The sequence below is a fragment of the Embiotoca jacksoni genome, unplaced genomic scaffold (assembly GCF_022577435.1).
Source record: "Embiotoca jacksoni isolate LCO1_2020_lvr unplaced genomic scaffold, fEmbJac1.0.p SCAF_4, whole genome shotgun sequence".
Lineage (NCBI taxonomy): Eukaryota > Metazoa > Chordata > Actinopteri > Embiotocidae > Embiotoca > Embiotoca jacksoni.
In genome coordinates, this window is record NW_027185392.1 from 10,906,324 (window position 1) to 10,927,807 (window position 21,484).

At 42.9% G+C, this 21,484-nt stretch overlaps 1 protein-coding gene across 1 annotated transcript in view; it reads left to right on the forward strand.

The window, feature by feature from the left end:
* The first annotated feature begins 221 nt into the window (after nucleotides 1-221).
* Nucleotides 222-21,484, forward strand: part of prr36a (proline rich 36a) — a 29,950-nt gene continuing 8,687 nt past the window's right edge. Inside the window, exons 1-4 of the mRNA XM_069167088.1 lie at nucleotides 222-520; nucleotides 14,053-14,759; nucleotides 14,918-15,011; nucleotides 21,073-21,251. Coding sequence (XP_069023189.1) covers nucleotides 14,156-14,759; nucleotides 14,918-15,011; nucleotides 21,073-21,251 — 877 coding nt within the window. The 5' untranslated portion in view covers nucleotides 222-520; nucleotides 14,053-14,155. The remainder of the gene's footprint in view (nucleotides 521-14,052; nucleotides 14,760-14,917; nucleotides 15,012-21,072; nucleotides 21,252-21,484) is intronic.

Genomic DNA, 21,484 nt, shown 5'->3' on the forward strand with positions numbered 1-21,484 from the left:
AAATAAAAACAAATCTGCATAACATCTACAACAGTTTTTTTTTATTATTATTATCATCTCTTTCGCCCGTTTGGAATCCCCCGCGCCCCGCGAGAGATAGAGCGTGTTTGAATTTGACGTCACTCCTGCTTTGCATAACCACCGGTCTCGCGCCTTTGATTGGGTCGCTCATGAGATTTAATCTGCATTTTCTTTTATGAGCACCACGCTTCGCCTTCAGTCTGCAGCTGGACTCTTCGGTCACTCCCCCGCCCTCGGTCCACCCTTCATGAAGGAGAGAGAGAGAGAGCAGCCCGCCGCCGCCTGCTGCCGCCTGCCGCCGCCGCCGCTGCTTTAACGTGGAGGGGAAGGACGCGGAGAGGGACGCCAGCCGCTTTACACTGCGCGGCTCTATTGTTTGTTCGCAGAAATTTACAGCTCTGTCGACATATTTAGTGCATTTCAGCTCGTTTCCGGGCTGAAAGGGAGGGACGGTTTGTTTCTCCGGGAAGTCTCGAGGAGCGGAGTCGACGGTTGAAAGGTAACGGGCGGTTTACTACGTTGTAACGTTTTCTCCCGCGAGCGGAATTGTTGAAGTGAAAACATCCTTTCTTCGTCCAGTGTTTTACCGCCGAGTGCCTCCAAATTTACTGTCGTGTGTCCAGAAGCCCACCCTCCTTCTTTCAGTGTCCCTTTTTTTATTATTTTTTATTTTTTTTAAATGAAGCAAACCGCATTTGTTTTTTTTAATTCATACCGTTTCTTTGTGGCGTGAAGTGGCGATGGATGTGTAACGTTAGCATGGCACGGAACGGTTGGGCAGAGGTTTGTGTTTTTACTCCGATTTAAGACCTTTTATTTGGGTGCACGGTGGTACGGCGCTCAGCTGGCACCATCCTCAATGATATCGCGTTCATTTTATTGACTGGCTTCGTGCGCTTCACACACACACACACACACACACACACACACCAAGCCGCCCAAACGCTCCCTGCTATTGTTCTGTGAGGCTCGACTGGGCCTTCTGCTGCACCGGGGAGAGTTCAGCGTGTTTGTTTCTCGGAGACAAATTTTTTTTTTAATTTTTTTTTTTTTTTTTAATCAAAGCTCCACTTCAGGCTCGGAAAAACAAAAAACAAATAGAAAGTCTCAAAACAATGGTTCTCAAAGTGAGGACCGCCTAGGGGTCCTTGACAGATCCCCGCATGAGCAATCTGACAGCGTTAGACATGTTAATATTTTTTTATCTTTTAAGATGGGCTGTTTTTAAAAAAGGATTTTTTTTATTTTTTTTTTCCAGTTCATATCTAGACTCTTTTTTTTTGAGAGCGGTCGAAGTCACTTTGCTTAAATGTTGGAATCATTTTTCCATAAGAAAGTTGTTTTGAAGTGGCATGCATCTTGTTTTTTTATTATTTTTTTTTTTCTTGGCTGCTCATCTAAGTCTTGCGTCTCGTTTCTTTCCCGCCAAGCTCTGTTTTTATACTTGCATCCCGACACATGGAGTGATCTCATTCACCACTTGGCAGAGCAGTATTTAAGGCAGACTATCAGACAGCACCGTCTGCAGATCTCAGTGATGCCGTTTATCGTCCTGCTTTTGGCTCCGAGTCTACATTGCATAATCTCTGTGTTTCGGACTTGACTGGGTGTTGGTTGGCAGGATTTGGATGTAGGCTGTAGGACCAGGGACCATCTCGCTGGCTTCCAAACTGTGTTTGACACGCGGACCTTTACTGGACTGGGGCATGCGTTTCTCCCAAAGCCCAACTTGTCACCTGAGTGTGAAACCATGTGTGAATGAGCCTGGCACATGCCCCCGCAACATCCTCATGCTTATGTCTGGCTAAGCTCCGAGGGCTCAGTGCAGGTCCTATCTCAATGGCTGAATCCTGTAAGATGTGCTTTCAGGTCCGAATTTGTCACAATGTCAAAGTCAGACCGATTTGAAAGGCTCCTCAGAAAGTAGCAGAGAATTGCAGTCTTTTTCCTGAATTTCGAGGACTCAGCTGGTGTGTCATTTGTCGTTGCCACTGTCCCAAAATCCCGTGTTCACTAGTTTCTAGTAATGGCACCATCAGGTATGGTTTGTTGAGGCAACCCTTTTCAGCAAATAAAGTATTATAATATTTTTGATTGCTAAAATGCTATTGATTGCATGATGTTTTTCTACATCATGGCATTACTTATGTTCAGGATCAACAAGAACACCCCAGAAGTTCTGATTTCTTTTTTTTTTTGTTAGACCTTTTATGCGATTTTTAGACTATTACCCAGCTAGTATTGTTGGGTAAGAAGTATTGTCGCTGTCAGTCTCAAATATAGTGCACTTGAAGATCTGCTGTATTTAATCATGTTTTAAAGCAGTTATGCCATTTTCTGTTGCAGAATTATGACGCATTATCAAATGAAAATGATGTTTGCTTAGCAATTCTCATAAAATTAAAGGTTACTGTGGCTTTTATATTTTTAAAGAGAGCCCCGGGTGTCCAGGACCTCAACAAGAACATCAAAGGTTATTCAAACATCTTCATTTGAATAGTTTCCATCTCTTTGAGCAGGTGCAGTTTGTGTTCGGCCTTCGGGTTCTATAAAAGAACCACATTTTTGCCAGATCCATCCTGTGAAAAGGGACACAGCTGTGTTTTTTGTGCTGCACAGCTACTTCCCCTCTCCGCACCTCTGTATCCTGTTCCTATTCCTACAGGTCACGGCTAAGTAAAAGAGGAGCTCAAAATAGTTCTCTCGTTTCATTGCATCCTATAACCTTAAGAAAGCGGAAGGGATTGGATGAGGGGGTTTTAAAAGAGGAAAGTCCAAGCATTTTGCAGAAAGTTATTGTACCTTAAAATCTCTACTCTTCTCAACAGCACATTCACAAATTCAAGTTCATTGTACAACATTTCTCTTATTCCTCGTATGTACTTCTGCCTTGTGGATTTTAAAGCTTCATTTATGACTGAGGCTGTGGCACCTAATGACCTGACTACAGTTGTTGTTGTTGTTGTTTATTTAAGGCACGACTGTCTGTGAGAAATGCAGGTGGTTGACATTGCACCATGTGAGATCGTGTGACTGGCTGTTTAACATGAGGAAACAAGTCAACTCTGATGGTCTGTGACTGGGTGACGTACCTGTCCTGTGTTTGAAATACCTCTAGTTCTTTGAATATATTTACTTGAATGACTTTTAGGCTCATCAAGCCACCATTGCAGGTGTGAACAGCCTTTATCTGAGGTGTTGGGTCAATGAAAGTAGCTATCTACTGGCTCAAGTCCCAGCTTCACTTTGTTTGAATGGTGTGATATGCTGTGGGATTCGTACGCCTAATGGATGAGGATTTGTTCTGTTTATTCAGTTTAGCGTGGGATCCTTTAGATTAGTGAAACAGCTGTGAGAAGTTATGATGGTGGTTTTAGATGTTGGGGTCAAGGGTTCAAATCTCCTCTCCATCCTGATCGCACACTGTGAGAACAGAATGTACTTACCAATGACTTTATGCCTTATCAGCAATTATCCATCAACATTTCTGAGAGCCCAGAGCCTGCCTGTCCTTAGTCTGAATACCAACTCAAAAATCAGGGCCACAGAACGGAAAGCACAACCCCTGCGCAGAACATTTGCATCTACTTGGGAGTCGGCTGATTTCAGTCCTGAACCAGCGTCAGCCTCGGTCCCACACCCATTGAAATTCAATCCGAACTCTCGCCTGCCCTACTGCATCTGTTTAGGAAGGAATTCAGGGCTGAAATATATTTCATCATTGACCCTTAAAGTTTGCAGTGTGTCTCGTGTTGCTCTCTGCTTGTCAGCTGTGAGACGGTGCGGTGCTGTAACTCTCATCACTGTGGTCTGGAGGCTGGCACTCTCCTGCCCATTAGGATAAAGCAATGGACGCTGGCGCTGCATTTTTAGGCATTCGGTCTGTCTGGGACTGCGAAGCTGGGCTCAGTGCACTGTAATTATTGAAAGAGTTATTCAGCACTTTAAAAGTCTGTTTTTTTCGCTCACTTTGGCCTTGAAGGCCAAACCAAAGATATATTTTACTGTGCCATGTTGTTGTAGACTACGTACGGACCAGTAGTTTGAAAAGAAAAAAAAAAATCTATTATTCATGGGTGCATGTTTCAGCGTTGTGAAGTGACATAATTGTAGATAATAAGAGACGGCCCTTTTTAAATAATGGGAAAACATGCGAGCGTGGGTAAAAGCCAGTAGTGAAGTGGCTTTATTTGCTGTGTGTATCTGCTTTCTCTGCTGGGGCATTGTTGTGTGTTTCGATCTATTTAGTAATTGATCAAAGTGCACGGCAGCAGTACGGGTGTGTGTTTGTTTTGGACAGGCTGGGCATATCCTGTTACCGTCCTCGGTCTCTTTATGAGAAACTCGGCCCTGTGTATTTATTAATGTGTGTGTTTTATGTGTGGTGTGGGGCGTGGCTGTTGGTTTGGGGCGGCTGTCAAAGAGGCACATAGGCGAGGTGAGGGATCACTGTCCATCTCGCTTCGACTCACCCTGCCCAGTCACAGGCATGGTAACCGATCTCACCCGCAGGCTCGCCAGCATTATATTGACTATCTGCCCACTTGTCCGTAGCCAGTTGGCTGGTAAACAGAAGAGCAGCTATTGGCAGGCTTTGATATGGCAAAACAGCGCTAGCCTCTCTACAGCCAATTAACCTAAACAGAATTGCTTAGTGTTTTTTTTGTTTTTATGTTGATTTTAAAGTTGCAGAAACTATCAAAGGATTATTTTTTATTTTTTTTAACACAGTGATGATGTGAAAAGGAGATAGTGTTTCAAATTGTAATGTTTCAAGCCTGCACAGTCTTCTCCAACTTCCTCTGTCTGCTTTAGTTCGTTGTGGAAAGCAGCAAGTAATAAGGAAAAAGAAGAGGGGATATCAAGGATCAGGTCTTTGGCAGGAAACTGGTATGAGCCTCATGCTGCAGCACGCCTGGTTGAAAGTTTGTCGACTTTTTTTTTTTTAATTTAACGTAGGATAAGAGATTGGACGCTACTTGGACTTTTAGTCTTTAAAGGGATGCTTCAATAAACGTAATAATCCAAACGACTATCATTGGCATGTCGACAAGTGGGGGAGAAAGCAAGTGCGCAAGAGCAACCGTGATGTGAAAGTGAAGCTTTACGTGTAACTGTATAATGCTACAATATGGACGTGTTATGAGGCTACATATGGGAGCCTCTGCATTGTGTGGGTAAATACGTTGCTATGATACGCTTGAATGGTTTAATGTGTCTTCAGTACATCAACGCGATATGCATGTCTGCTGTATCAAAAAGGGCGTCATGCGTCCCTCTTTCACCTTCGCACGCCCGTTTGATGTCTCTGGGCGAAGTTGCTCATGCCAGCTGCTCCTCCGTCCTGTTGCACCAGTTAATCCCGTAAACACCCGCCCCCCCCCCCCACCCACCCCCAACGGCACCCTGCCGGAGGGGGGCGCATAGTGTGCGGTGCAGACAATGGGGCTTGTCTGCCCACCCTCCCCCTGATAGCACCCTAATGGTGAACTCCGTTCTTACTCACAAACACGGAAAGATTGCACGTGTTGTAATTTCTGGTGACTTTGTTTGCCCCTTCTTCCCTGCATGGTGACCACACCACCATGCTGCCTTGATTCGCTCCACCGTCGAACCTTTTCGTAATGACAGCGGGGCCTGGACATTTGCTTTTTGAAAGCCCTGCCAGTTTTAGAGCAGATTGTAGCCCACTTCTCCGCAGCCCCACTGCTCTGCCAGTAGCCGGGAGTCCGCCCCACTTCCACTCCCTCAAACTCACTTTGTCCACTTAACTTGTAGCCTCACTTCGCCACCTGCTCCGTATGGCCTCATTGAGACGCTTACAGTCAATTAGCACATGTTGGTGTCCTGTATGGAATTGATTAGAATAAGCTTCACGCTTAAAATCCAGCCCAACCCCCTCTTCATGAAAGTGTTTTTTTTCTCTCTCTGCTATTAGCATTGACTGTGTTGTGTCATGGAGCACCCTAAATGTTGTTTTTCTTAATTGATTTCCTTTTTTATTTTTTTTATTTTAATCTGTGCTGATTATGTAAAATAAAGTTTAAAGTAGGGAACAGGTTGCAATAGTGGAAATCTGGAGTTGAAGACTTCTTAATGTCTTTGGTCTCGATCGGCATTTGAAAGATACGTCCTCAACATGTTGGCATGTGATCTTTTTTTAACAAAATAGCTGCGTGTATGTGTAAACAAATTAGAATAAATGTGCATATTATAGTAAAGAAACACAAATTGAAGCGCTTAAAGGGTTTTCCCAACATGGAAGATTGTCAAGCTGTAAATAAGGACTGTGTCAAGATGTTGTGTCTTATGCCTGTTTCCTAGCAGTACGCGGTTTGGATTTTGTGTATTTCATATTCAGTTTGTCTTGAGAAATTACTGCTCAGTAATGTGGGGATTTGTTTTTTTTTTTCCCTCAAAGATATTTGGGTCAATTTAATTTGCAGACGACATGTTGGCTTATTCCGGACAAGCACTTGTTCGTGCAAATGCAGTCTTGGGATGAAATATAGTGATGCAGTTCTTGTCAATACTTGCACACATTCTTGTTATTTGGACAGATGAACAGAAACCAACCAAGCTGCAAGATCACAGAGGGTTAATGTGGTTCTTTGTCTGCAGATAATGAGGTGCATGGAGTGCCATTCATCTCCTCGATAGTTTTTTAGTGAGGGGTGAGGAGCCCGTGTTGGCAGGGCTGCCCTCTACACACAAAGAGAGAAGGTCTATCCGCCGGCATCAAGAGACATGCCGGGGAAAGTGACAACGAACGGCTTTAATGGTGGCCAAGACAAAAATCACCAACAACAGGAACTCTGAAAATGCATCACTCTAAAGCTTTTGAAAGAGTTTGATGGCATTCTTGGCTTTTACACTTTTTTTTTTTTTTAATACTTCTTTTGTCATTATTTTTTGTGGTTAAGTCACTACAAGCTCTCGTTGGTTTATTATAGAATTTACAAATCAGATCTATTGATATTGATAGAGTGTGTGTGTGTGTGTGTGTGTGTGTGTGTGTGTTATTTGCCTTTGTCTCAGCCTGAATAACCTCCTCCACCGCCTCCCCCTCCCAGAGAGACTTCATCAGGCTGGAGAGGGAAAGTGTTCAGGTTGCGGTTTTGTGTGATGCATTTATCCACGAATGCAACATCCACTACAGGATGTTGACAACAGAAGTCGGAAATAGATCATTACTGATAGAGTTCCTTTTCGTTGGTACACACACCCTGAATTTTGTCACTCCTGTATTTGTAGAACAAAAACAAATGATCCACCAAAATGTTGGTGGGAAGCAGTTTTACATAATTGCTTGTTTTAATGGATTTTTTCCATTTCAGAACAGCAAGCGTTTTCTTATTCATTAATATAGTGTGTGTGTGTGTGTTTCTTATTTACATATGTTTGACTTATTTCTTTGAAATTCTTTATTAGACAGATCTACGTTGAGGTTACAATTGCATTGCTAGTTCTTAGTTTTGCATTTGTTTTTAACAACATCTACAATGGAAGACGTGGTTCTGGCAGTGAAACCCTGGTTCATGAAGGGATGAGCAGCAACTCTGGGTCCCATCACGCATGCCATGCTTGCCCTTGTTACTTTTAATGCAGATACAAAGTGATGTAAGCTGTTTTTTTGTGATTTGAGTGTTTGTGATATCGTGAAGGTCAGCGTATAATGCTCTGACAAAGCTGTCCTGAGGAACCGGCCCCTTAATTAGGAACACGCACAGTTAGAAAGAGAAGAGCAGTTGTGTAATCTTTTCATAAAAATGTCCGTACAGGATTTGTTTTAGTAAGACATTACGATGGGACTGAGAAAGAAGGCTCGTGTCTCCGTGTGTGTTGTAACCTTGAATCTAGTGATTAGTGGCTGTTTGAACACGTTGCTTTTCAAAGTCAGTGGGACACTACAGAAAGTCAATCATTAAATCGCAACACCGACAGACATCCTTCACTGACTTCCTATTTATTGCTTGTTTCCAACCTGGTGCAAGCTGTCTATACATCATTTTAGGATTTAATTATGTTAAATTGGTTAGCTGGGATGCAGGAGGGTATATCACAGTGACCTTTTAAACACAGACTGTTTTGTAATTCATTTTATTTTGCCCGCTATGTGGACTGAAAGCTAGATAACTTGATTACTATTTGCAAATACATTCAGCTAAACCAGGTCTGAAGTGGCTCCTCTACTTTTGAGCGTTTGCTGCCGTTTACGTCTCAAGCATCCTTCTCTCTCGCTTTGACCTCATTGTACAGGAGACTGACTTTATCAATCCAAACTGGAGAAGTCACTGGTTAGTTTTGATACACGGAAGGCCACCCTCACAGGAGAACTTATTTATTGATAAATGTCCCTTTTTCTTGGCCAAGACGCATTGTTTATGCGTTTTTGTTTTAGAGTGAGTGTCTTGGCATTTTGAGATTGACACAACTATTAAATAATAAATAATGTGCCCTCGTCAGCTGTGCGTGTTCACAAAAGCTTAAGCTCACATGCTCTCTCTCTCTCTCTCTCTCTCTCTCTCTCTCTCTCTGTCTGTGTCTCTCTGTCACCTGGTATGTGTGTGAACTAAACACTCAGTGATCCAGCAGAAACGGCACTACTGCCTTGTATGGTCAGGAGAAGCAGCCATTTACACACTCAGCCTCCCATTTCTCGGGAGGCTGATCAATTTACCAACCTGGATTTGCTTTTAGGTTCTTGACTGCAGGCTGATTCTGTAACTTCTGCAGGTTGTTAGTGATTACAGTGGAATTGAGTAAAAGCGAGCAGTTTTCTGCTTCCTCTCTGTTCAGGCTGAAGATTAAGCTGGAGGTTTGGAGAATCCCTTCAGTCCCCAATTGCTATCTAACCACTTGTTTTGCTCTTCAGTCCACTGCATGACTCAACCACCCTCTTCCGGCTGGCGCTTCCATTCTTGCCTCGCAGTTGCATGCACACACGCGTCCACTCGCTTGCACTGAATACTGCCCGTGTTTCTCCCCGTCTTCTACATGCCTCGGCCTCAGACACGCACCAAAAGGGAAGTTAATGAACAAACGGACGTCTCATTTGCAGCCTTTGTCCTACTTCACTCTTTCAACACTCCCAGACCACAGCCAAGTTCACTGGGTCAACTGAGGTTTGTTTTTAGCGGGCCAAAGGAGTGGTTCTAGTGAGAATGTCTGTGGAATTTAAATAATGCAGGAGTGGCAGTTTTCACCGTGACACTTTTCTCTCTAGGTGTTCTTTCCTCATTCACACTGTCCTCACCCACTGCTCCATCATCTGCCTCCACGGCAGCATACTCTCATTTATTGGTCTCCCTCTGACCCATCCACTCCTCACTCGGTCACACATGATCACCCACAGCCAGCTGTCACAGAGTAGCTCCGGGGAGTCCAGAAGAACTCAGCAGGGCTGCGATGTGGATGGCTCGGATTGGACGTGCTCTCGGCACCGCTGCTGCTTCAGGCATGCACTCATTACCAATAATGAAACTGAAGCAGATGCAGTTGACGTGAATCTTAAAGTAAGAATCTCAAAGATGTCAGTTTTGGGTTCTTTAGCAGCGCCTCTGTCTCCAACTGCAGCTGGGTTTTATTGGGCGTGACTTTTCCGAAGGGCGAGATTGTTGCATTAGCTCTGTGTACATTTGTCAGATGGAACAACCACTGCTCAGTGACTGAAACCGCTTGAGTTTTCTCAGGAATGTCGCCAATGAGAGGGCTTTCATCAGGCTCGCGTGACTTAACAGATATTAATTTAAATAAAACTCTGAGAGATTATTACTTGAACTCAACATTAGACATGAAAATAGCCATTTAAATTACTTGCACTTGTAATGATCTTTCTCTCTTTTTTTGGGCTCGATCATTTTGATTCAGCTATTTGCAAAATGGTGGTAGACATTTTTTTTTTTTTTTTTTTTTTTTTTTTTGCAATGCACTTAAATTTTAAAGGCCACTGCCCAAAGTGACATCTGCAAATGGGTTCTTTTTTTCTTTTCTTTTTTTTCCCCTCTCCCAGCCAGCAGTCCAAAATGCTCTCACATCTGGCAAAGAAAAGCAGGAAATTCTCCAGATGGGACAAATGATTGTTTTCTTTTTTTTTTTTTGGTTGTTTTTTTTTTTTTTTAAAGTACTTGAATAATTAATCAAGTATCAAAGCCAAGATTTGTTTTCTAACACACCGAAGAAAGAAATAGTCTTTTGAACTTTTGAAATGCGTTCCTAATTTACTTCTCTGACTTGTGCTTTCATTTATTTACATTTGAGACACGCAGTCAATCTGTTAAACGCCTAACGTGTTGTCGATTTGCCGTTTTTGTGTAGTTTCAGCCCGGTGATAACTGTTCGGGGTAAATGTACAGATGACATTAAGCTCCAGCATCAGTGCCAGCAGACCCCCCCCCCCCTCCTCCTCCTCCACCACCACCTCCTCCTCCAGCAGTCTGCACAATGCATTCCAAACCCCTGCCATGCTTCAACACGGCTAAATCCCTCTCTGCTTGTATTAAACACGGTATTAAAAGTGACCCATTTCGTCAGACACCGCTTCTGGACATGTAGAGGGCGAGACTAAGAGATGGGTTACGACGGGCGTAATCAAAATGGCTGTAGACAGATGTTAGGAGTGAGATTTAATGACCCGTACGGCCGTATTTCTCTTCAAGTGGAATGGAAATGCTATCGAGTGCTTTCTCTGTCGAGACCAACTCCCTTCAACAATGTTTCAAAGTAATGACTACAATTTTAAACGCACACTCTTCTACCGCTTTGGTTTAGCACATCTTGCTGCAGTTTTCTAGCCTTTTTTGGCCTTTTTGCCTTCTTCACGATACGTTGTAATTTTCACCACTGTTATTAAAGTAATTGTGATATTATCTGTGTGGAGTTGGCTAGTACGAAGGCACGTTGTGCTGCGAACATGATTTTGGACTCGAGTAAACTTGGGAGTTTTTTTTTTCTTTCTTTTTTTTTATACAAATGTAGACTGACAGAACAGGAGCCAAATACTTTCTGGGGAGTTGTTCTTTTATTCTTTTGGTATTATAGTGCAGTCATTTTTCGGGTTCCCTGCCGGGTGTACAATTACAAATTGAGTGTTTTGATGTCAAGTGTGACATTTTCTAATGGACATGAAACTGAACACCAGGGCACTGCAGAGCAGTTTGACTGTAATTTAGTAAAACGGCACTTATCGGTGCATGCCTGTCTGGATGAGATTTTAATGATCCTTTCACACACACACACACACACACACACACCCCCACTCTGTCCTACGTCGTAAGGTGTCAGCTGGTCAGATACGATGCTTTTACTTGCCCAGAAGGGGGTCGTCACATGAGGAACTGGGTTTCTCTGTATAATATTGTAAGGACTTTAATGCGTTAAGTGCCATGAAATAACCCATGTTGTGATTTGGCGTTATATAAATAAAGTTGAATTGAATAATAGTGCTGTCTGCTAAACATTAGTTTAGTAGCTGCACTGGTAAAACTGTACCGTGTCATGCACATCAGTGTCATGCACATCAGTGCCAGTCAAACTTCCCTTTTCACTACTGTGTGCTGCACTTTGGTTTTTTTTTTTGTTTAGTTTTTTTTGCAGCTCCCTCCTGTTTGAGCAAAAACTTAAGGAGACACCCAGTTTTCTCAAAGAGCAAGTTTGAACTCCATATAAATGTTTTTAAATCAATATTTCAACACTGCAAGATTGAAGTGTGTAAGGACTGATGTGGAACTAGCTTTACTTCTTTACAGGCTCTTTTTCATTTGCCTAGTCTAACATCAGTGGCATTAAAAAAAAAAAGACTGGCTCGTTTTTTTCTTCTTTTTTTTTCTTGATTGTTTTGCTCCCAAATACTAATGGATTCAGTACCTTCTGATTAATTGAATTAATTTTCAGCAGCATTCCAAGAGCGCTGCACATTTAGCTAATTGATCCAAATCTAAGGCTTTTTGGAAAGAGGACATGCTGCTCTCCATGACTTGGCTTCTTTTTTGTGCCAGACTTGCAGCCAAAGGGACCCGAGGATAACAAGAAATACAATAGAAGCCAGCCAGAGTGAACGCAGTGAGGGAAACTGTCCCAGTTTGTAACATTCCCATTAATGACACAACGCGTAAGACTACATTTTTTGTATTAAGTGTGATTTAAACACTTGATGTGCAGGTATGGGTGTTTGTGTGGAGTGTTTCATAAGTTCTGACAGAATTGGAAACAAATGGTCAATTCTTTTTCTTTTTTTTAAGATTCATAAATTTCTGTTTTTGTCTGAAGTAACCCCCAGCACACTGATACCAAAAAGTTGAGACCTTTTTATAGTGGGAGCAGGATTTCAAAAACAACAAAAGTTTCCAATGTTACGGTGTCATTACCTCAGATGTTAATGTGTAACTGTAACTAAACTGTTCTGACCTTTGGACGAGAACGAGCATGGCTTCTCTAAAAAAACACAAAAAAATCTTTAACCCGAATATGTCAGTTGGGAATAATACAGATTCTCTAAATAAGTTCATTTACCATCCTAAAGGCAAAGGTTCATGTACTCTAATGTTATTTTACACTGTGTGGCTTTTACAAATGTACTGAGTAGTGTCATGTCTCAATGTTCGTTGAAACTTTTTTTTTTTTTTTTTTTTTTTTTTTTTGCTCTCAGCAGGTGTCTAACTCCTCAAAGCAGCTTTTCATTTCAAGAAGCATAGACTAAAGGTCCAAAACCTGAAGTCCACCATTTACAACAATGCTAAACATTTTGGTGATTCCCAAAACAGATTTAACATCACATCTAAATTACAACAATCACCACACAATGGCAGTCACCTTTTTACAACTTTTGAAAACTTTCCTTTTAAAAAAAACAACAACGGGTAGCGCATATTGGACACCAGACTTGCGTCATCAAGTTACTATTGTAGAAAAGCAGCTTTACTCTACTATTTAAAGCTTTGGCTGTTTCAGCATTTGCTCTTTATAATAGTGGGTCTTTGTCCTTTTCCTGTTCAACTTTAGTTCCTCTTTCCTCGCATATCTTGTTTCAGGGATTTGCAGAGCTTTACTAACTAGATTCACAGGAGCAGATCTAATGGGAGAGGGGGATGTGACTCAGGAGTAAAGAGGAATACCTGGCTTTAGAAAAAAGGAGACCAGTATTCAGGAGGGGGGGTGGATAGAGAGCTGTGGTCCCAGTGGAGAAGGAATGGGGGACTGTGGGTGAAGAGGACGGTTGAGGGAGGAGAATATACATTTAATGGATCCTTTAACCGCTCTGTTCAGAGAAACCTGACCAAAGTGGTTATTGAGTTAAAGATCTGCATGACCCGACTGACACTTAACGTCTTCCACATCTCGCTCTATGCTTTCTTTTTCTGCAGTTCTTTACCACAGATTCTTGTAATCCGCATTGACTTCAGATTTTCCGCTCCCAGCACAGCAAATCTTTTCAGCAATTATAGGGTGACGTAACGATTACCATCTGCATCTGCTCAAACCAGAGGAAGACGGTGGCCAACAAATCGGCCTTTTGGTGCTTATTTTCCACCTTCTCATCCTTTGGTGTCATGTCAGGAGATTGTGAAGCCTTTCTTGGCTTTCGGCAATCCCAAACCACAGCTTTTCCCTATTAAGTTTCAAGATGTTTGGAGTAATGTCAAAGTCAACGGTTTTGTTTTGTTTTAAATGTTTAAAATGTACAGATAAAACCACACACTCTGCCTTTATATTGTGGTATTTTAATAGTAATCATTTTTTTTAGTTCATTTCCTTATGCTGCATTATTTTCATAGTGGAGGAGAGTGACTGGTTTTAGAGAGACGATTTGCTGGCATCTCTAGCTGCTCATTTCCTGTTGTTTCAATGTTTCAAACTCCCCCCAAATTCCAATGAGGCCCCTTACCATAAATGGTGTTTCCTTTGGCAGAGAACTCGGTATTTTAGAAGACAGAAACTGTGAAGAAAGAGAAAATGAACATTGTTGTCAAAACGGAGCCTGGAGATTAATACGCGTTTTCCCTCGTTCTCCCTTGTTCACTTGTTCTCCCACAGGGCAATACAGTGCGAGAGGAACTGGCCACTTGAGACACGTGGAAGCCCCCAGAGTTAGTCAACAGCAGAGACATTGGCGGCAACACCTTTTTAGGAGGAGGGAATGAAACCGGATGGGGTTAACATGGAAACACCAGAGCCCACTGAAACTGCAGTAGAAGCAGAGCACTCCTCATCGCAGGACAACGTAACAGAGCAAGCACCATCTCAACCAGCGGAAGCAGCAAATGATGCAGCACCTGCAACTGCTCCAAAGGCCAATGGCAAGCCAGCGGCAGCAGAGCCCAAAGTCAAATCAAAAGCTGTTGGAAGTAAAACACAGGCCACAGCAAAATCTGCAGGGGTTTCTGGATCCAGCTCACGGCCAGGTACTGCCTTGCAGCGCCAGGTGAATGATGTCAAATCCTCTAACAATGTGTCTGCAGCTGCAGGAAAGAAAATGACAACGACGGCAAAAGCAGCAGCAGCAGCATCATCATCATCATCAGTAGGAGCTGTACCTAAAAGACCAGGTGGTGTAGCAGCAGGGTCCTCCATACCCAAGAACCAAAGTAGAGTGGCTGACAAGAAGCCTGTCGGACCTGCCAGGACTACCTCTGTTGCTGCTGCTACAGTAACAAATGGTACTAAACCAACAACCGCAAATGGCACTCCTAAGAGGAGACCAGCAACTGAGACTGTTAACGGAGCGAGACCCAAAACCACAGGTGAGTCTGAAGGACTTTAGTCAAATTAAATCATAATAAACTTCTCCAACTCCTTTAAAAAGCATTTCAGTTTTTTTTTTGCTATAGTTGACAACCTATGCTTAAACTTTTTTTTGGTGTGTGATTTCATTGTCTTCTCTTTTTTGTTTGTTTTGTAGGTGCTGCCAGCAGAACAGCGTCTTCCACTGCTCCAAAACCCAACACTTCAACCATAACTAAAGCTGTTGGTGCTGCTTCTTCCAAAACCACAAGGTATGGATGCCTATCACAAACTGGCAACAAGCGCTGAAGAGTTTACAGGCCTGATGGCGCTGTATCAGACCATTTGAACAAAACGATGTGGTTGGGAAAACCCCTTTATTTTGCTTCTCGTTTTCTGAACTTGGTGATTACCCGTATAATCTGGATGAGAGGGTGACTTTGTTTATCTTGATGCTCTGAAAAGGAGCCGTTGGGATTGATGTCAATTATGGTCTTTGGGTCATTATTGAGTCAGATTTCACTTCAAATGTGTGTCATGTTGACAGAAATAACCTCAGACAGAGGGCCTTTACAGAGCCAGTGATAGTGAAGAACTAGTGCTTTGTCCCAATCAGACCCCCTGGCAGAAACCAGACCCACCTCCCCAGGGCAGAGAGTTGTTGACTTGGATCGTAATCCCTCTCCTACTGGGCCGGTGGTTTGGATAGAAAGTGCTGTAGTTGGACCAAACTCTGTGAAAGTGCTGTTCTCCGATGACCCTTTTAATTTTTTTGTATTTCATAGCTGACCTGCTCATTTGCTGCCACTTTGACTGGAAAGTTAATTAAAAAAAAAATGCAAATGTTTTACCATTTTAAAGGGAAATGGATGCTTGTATCATCTGTTCCCAAATATAATTTTCAGCAGAGAGCCAAACATTAATGATTAATAATGTTTCATCCAACGTTTTTAAAATGATATGATTACAAGTTTTTAACTTGAATAAAGTGATCGTCATTTGTGTAAATGAAATGGTCTCTCTTTAAAGGTTATAGATAATCAGATCCATAATACACCGATCCAACATCTTTCCACAGGATGTAATGTTCTGCACTGAGAGGCTTGATTAGATTCTGTCTCCACTCGTCTTTCCTCTTAATGCTCTCTTATTAGATTAAGAAGTCATGTATTACATCACCATCCTCTGAAGCAGCACAGACAGCAGCATGCACTCATTGCTTTCTTTTTTGGCTATAAGCAAATGTTCTTGCTGTAAATGCCTAACCGTGTCCTCCCAGCACCCGTTTCTGTACCTTAAAGCCTAAAGCGCAGGACTTTTACATGTTTTTTTGTTTTTTTTTAATCATTTTGATACCATGGCTACATCAAAACTAATATATTTTTGTATTAAATCCCATAACTTTTGCTACCTTAATGCAGAAGTAAATCTCATCAGCATTGGTAATCCAATACAGCGTTTACTATACTTGCTGGACTTGAGCAGCATGCACATCCTCACACGAGAGAAGCTTGAACGAATGAGTGGGTGTAGTTTTGGTTCGATAAATGACTTCATCAGCTAATTCTACATACCTTCATTTGACATTACTCCCTGTGTTTTTCAACCTAACGTAGACCGTGCAGGGTGACGGAGGTCATACAAGGTGACGACGGCTGCTCTGGATGTTCTGTACCGTGTGTTTTGTGTTGGTGGCAGGATGTGTACAAAGAGAAGCTCACCCTCTGAATTAATTAGAGGAGGCATCTCAAGCGGAGGAGTCTGATTACAGCGGCACGTCATCCTCGTTATTTCTTCCTGGCCGAGTCCCTGGCAAGTAACATCAGGCAATCAGCTCCCAACAGCAGAATAGCAGCAGGTGTCTGCCTCCTCTGACACATGATGGATGTTACATTTTGTGCCACCTGTGTGTGTGTGTGTGTGTGTGTGTGTGTGTGTGTGTGTGTGTGTGTGTGTGTGTGTGTGTGTGTGTGTGTGTGCGCGCGCGCGCGCGCGCGCGTGCGTGGGCGTGTGATGCTCGAGCCGGTAGCGTGTTGAATCCTTTGTGTAGCAACCGTGGCGGTGTCGTGCACTTCAGCCAGTGTTGCGGTTTGTGCTGGCCGAGTCGGTCGGTAACGGCAACAAACCTTTTCTTAGCTCAAGACAAGACCTGCATTATTCATGACCGCTGCTCCAGCTCTAACCTTCCATATCAACACATGCAACATTTGATCGTGTTAAAGCAGTTGGCAAACTACCCAATGAGATTATTTAGCCAACACAATAGCTGGGTCGCCTCTTGGTTGTAATTCCAGCCCTGCTGTATTGTTTATCATATTGCTGTGACAACAGCAGTCGCTGGGAGCCAAACTGTCACACAGGAACCCATAAACATTTTTAGTTTTTCCCTGGTAAATCTTTCATGTAGATCTGTTGGTGTAGTGGCACGCTGCCTGTGGCCAATAGAAAGGCAGCCCTCTTTCATGAAGTATTAACGTTCGCCCAAAGGGAGAAATGAAAACATATTGAATTTTCAGAGATTACTGTACTTTTACTGGAGCAGAGAGTTCATGACACTGAGGTTTGGCGATTGTGTTGGACTATGAACTCCTTGAAATGGGATTTGTGTAGAGGGAAGATGGAAATATGATTTGCTAAAAGGATATGATGGAGAGGCAGGAAATGCAAAATTTATGCCGAACACTCGCATTCTACACAGTTTAGGCAGGACTGTTTCAGTTGCGTGTTGATATTTAAGGGTTTCTAGGTTACCGTGTGAAGGACAGCAGGATATCTGTGTCCCACTGGTAGTTGATATTGATGCCAAATGTTGTAAAATCTGGCACCTGCTTTGCTCTGCTCTCCTTCAGTGATGGGCCATGGTGTCCTTGCACTGACTGGGCAATCAGTCTTTGTCCACCCCGCCCCCTCTTTCAGTCTCCCTTCACTGCCCCCTTATCCCTTTTTCTGCCTTCTGTACATGTACAGTGTTTGGCATTTAGCCAAGATCTCCTAAAGCCCTCCTTAGAGCCTTCACATCCATCTGGCTTTCAAAGCCATTCATCATTTAGCTGCAAACACACTGTCAAATTCAGAGTGCAGTTTTGCACCACGAGGACGGTGATTAGGGCGTCGTGTTACTGAACAGTCTGTAAGATGTTTAACATTCAGACTTGCACCATTGGGAATGAATGTACTTGCTGCTGGACAGTATGTTTAATGTCTACAGAATCTATCCTCATTATTAAAAAAAAAAACAAAAAAAAACCCCTCAATGGGCTTTAATGGAGAATCTGTCAAAATTACCCCAGAACGAGTACACTGGCCTTACAGGAACGGCTTTACTTTGCACCACCCACATTCTGGTCACTTTTATCATCTAATTTTGTTCGTTTCTCTCACTTTATCATCTCCTGATTTGTTCTGTGTTGTTCCTTCAGAGATAAAACTATGTAATTTCTCCCCGACAGTTCTGGCACCGAGCAGGATTACAGTACTAACAGAAAAGGCCCACGGCATCTATCACGGTGACAGTGGGTGCTCAGGGCTTCGTAAGAGTCAACACTGTCTACCCGGCTTTTGCTAGGCAGCAACATTTCATCTAAGCTCAGAGCTGATTCAGGCCTTCGCTCTTTATTGTCAAGGAGATAACTGAAGGCCCACACAAGCCTGAGGAATGTGCGCTCCTCTCAGGAAGAAGTAAATCAGATAGTTTTGGACAGCCTACAAGCCAAACAGGGCATTGTTAGGGTGCTCGATTTCCTTTTGTTGTGTCGGAGGGGGCCATTGAAGTGATGAGAGGAAGAAAAAAGAAGAAGAAGAAAAAAGAAGAAGAAGAAAAAAAAAAGGGCACAGACAGAAGAATGTGAGCTTACTGGAACATGGCGCATGTTTACCTCCTGGCTAGCCTTTCTTTGTTTTTATTAAAACAGAATAATTTAATCTACAGAAGCTGGTGTGCCAAGAGAGTCTAGCTTCCCAGCTGTGATTTTTAGACAGAACGAGAGGGAAGCTGGAGTCATGGATGGATATCAGGGGAAGGTGTGGCTTCAACAAAGCCCCTCTGGCTCATGTTTACTCTTTCAGTTTTGGCAAAACAGATGTTACAGCTGCTTAGTCTGTTAATCCATGGCTGTGGTGTTGCATCTGTCCTAAACACTTGTGAATATTGACTGAAAAGCAATGAAAGCCCATAAAAGTATCCGAGACTTGCTCCAGAGTCGGCCTTTGCCCTCAAGAAGACCTCGTCTTTGGTCATTGAAATCACATAGATGGCCGTTTAGTGCCTCTCATCTTCCTTTTGGACTGTGGTTCGTATCGATTTCAACCCTCTGTTGGCAGGAAATATAATCCATACTAATACACCAACAACAGAACCACCAGCCACCACCCACAGACAGTGTGTTGAGTGCAGGCATTAGTGAGTCTGTCTTCTGCTCTCCCTGCCGTCCCCCTGGATCAAATCTTTGTAGGTTATGACTCATCATAAAACGATATAGGGAGGGGTTTGGGTTGTCTCGTCTATGAATGAACTTCCTTTACCCTCTATATACAATATCCATCACTAACTGGCCTTCATTTTCTCACTTTCAGCCAATTACAAAATATCGTAGCTGCGAGTCCGTGTCTGAAACAAATGGTCATTGTTATGGTTATTGTAATGTGGGAGCGGCATCTGTGTGCAGGCAAGTTATCCCACTGAAAGCCATCAAAGTCTTTGTGTCTTTGCCAGTTCATGTTTACATCAACAACCATATCAGCAGACCGACTCAAAAAGAAGACATTAATGCAGATTGGTGAAATTGTTGATGGGGGACCCACACAGTTCCTGAAGGCAAGTCGATCTGTACCGTTAGAAACAGATGTCATACGAATTATTTCCAGCGCTGAGGTTTGGCATTGTTTTTACAAACCAGTGTTAAAGCATAGAATGGAGGACGAGTGTTGCCTCCGGCCGACGACTCGCTCATTTGACCGACTGACTTTGTTTGTAGGATAGCCAATGAAGAAGTGCATTGCAGCACAGACTACGTCAAATTCTTGGAGCCTGACAAGGCAAAAGTACTGTGGAGATTTCACAAAGCCCAGTGTAGCACAGCATAAGCAACATTTCAGAATCGGGTCAAATGTGGCGGAAAATCTGCTGCATTGCAATGTTCTCGTAGTGCAGACAGACTTGCATCTTTTCAGGCTTTGGGCAGATGATGAAAGAACATTTATACGTGGAAGAACTGTTCAATTGGATTGTATTTTCGTCAAGCCCCAAGGAACGTGGCACAGAGAAGCAAACACTTCTCATTTGAGGACATCCATTTTTAAATCAAACTTCATTGTAATAGTTAAGACCAACTAGCTGCACTGTCAGGTCCTGATAACATCCGACTTGAGAGTCTTGACCTAAAATTCTGCAACTCGACTCAAGCAGGATAGTCGCGAAAAAGTAATGGTGTTTTTGGGCCTTGGTCCATTTTTGTGTAGCGTAAAGATTGGGCTGGGATAAGGTTTTGGTTTTGTTATTTATAAATGTGGTTTTTAAGAGTTTTCTCCTTTTCAATAATTGGTGTGTATCAAGTAAATTAACCTTCCAGACAGAGTGCAGCCCACGGTGGCATTAGTGGCAAAAAAAAAGAGCAAAGATTGACAGGTTAAAAGTCGGCTAACTTGCGTAATGTCGTGTGCTGTGTGTATATCCTGAGGGCAGATATATCGTGAAGGACTTCTTTGCGCTATAGTTCTCTCCTATTGCCTTTTACAGGAGCAAAGCCTGGGGATAGGAATTTTTGGCTTGTTGCAGTGATTGAGTGGATTATTGCAGTGTCACACAAGAACTCCTCCAGACTGAGCAGGAGATTAGTACAGGATAGATTGAATGACTGTTTTCTCCCCGTACTTCCCCCTCCCCTCCTCCTCCCGCCTGCCGTGAGTGTCCTTAGCTATGATCTCCTGTTCCCTCTTTTTTAAGCATATTCTTTAACTGTCCTTGATTTTTTTTTCTTTTTCTTTTTTTTTTAATCCCTCTCTCTCTCTCTCTGTCTCACTCTGCTTGACCAGTTTCTCAAATATTCCTCCCCTGTTCCCCTCCCATCTTTCTATTTCATGATAGTGGCTGAAGAATGAAAGAGTTCTTGGGTGACTGTAGATAGAAGGTTATGTGTTAATGTGTTCCCATTGTTGAAATTGCTTTTGTGAGCAGGTCATTTGTTTACGCTTGTAAATGCATATAAAGGTGGCATCAGATTTCATGTTTGGATTTTTGCCAGCAACAGTGAACGGATCACAAAAATTAAGCTCCTTGGTTTTGGGTTTTTTTTTTTTTTTCTATATTGTCACTGGAACAACTCTTTTTGTCTCCAGGCCCGCCACAGCTCCCGCAACATCTCGACCTACATCCACCACATCCAGGACCCCAGCTCCAACCAAGCCCTCCACCACTGCAACAGCCAAAGCTGTTGCTTCCAGAGTCACCACAGCCCCATCTGCTGGCAGGACCACAGCAGCGCAGCCTCCTAAAACTACTGCTGCTGCTAAGAAAGGTGAGGGGGCGCTGTTCTTACCAGGAGATGCTAAAGCTGTTTCTAAGTTGGATGGCACAAACGCGCATGACGACTTTTAGCTGGACGGCCTAAAATATCTGTAATGCATGTTGACTTTAGTCTTGGCAAGGTGTTATGATTGTCTTTCCTCTGATGTTGGCTGCTCTATGAATGACTGGAAACGTGTGTTTTTGTTTCCAGTCTATATTTGATAGTTCAACTTTACATGATTG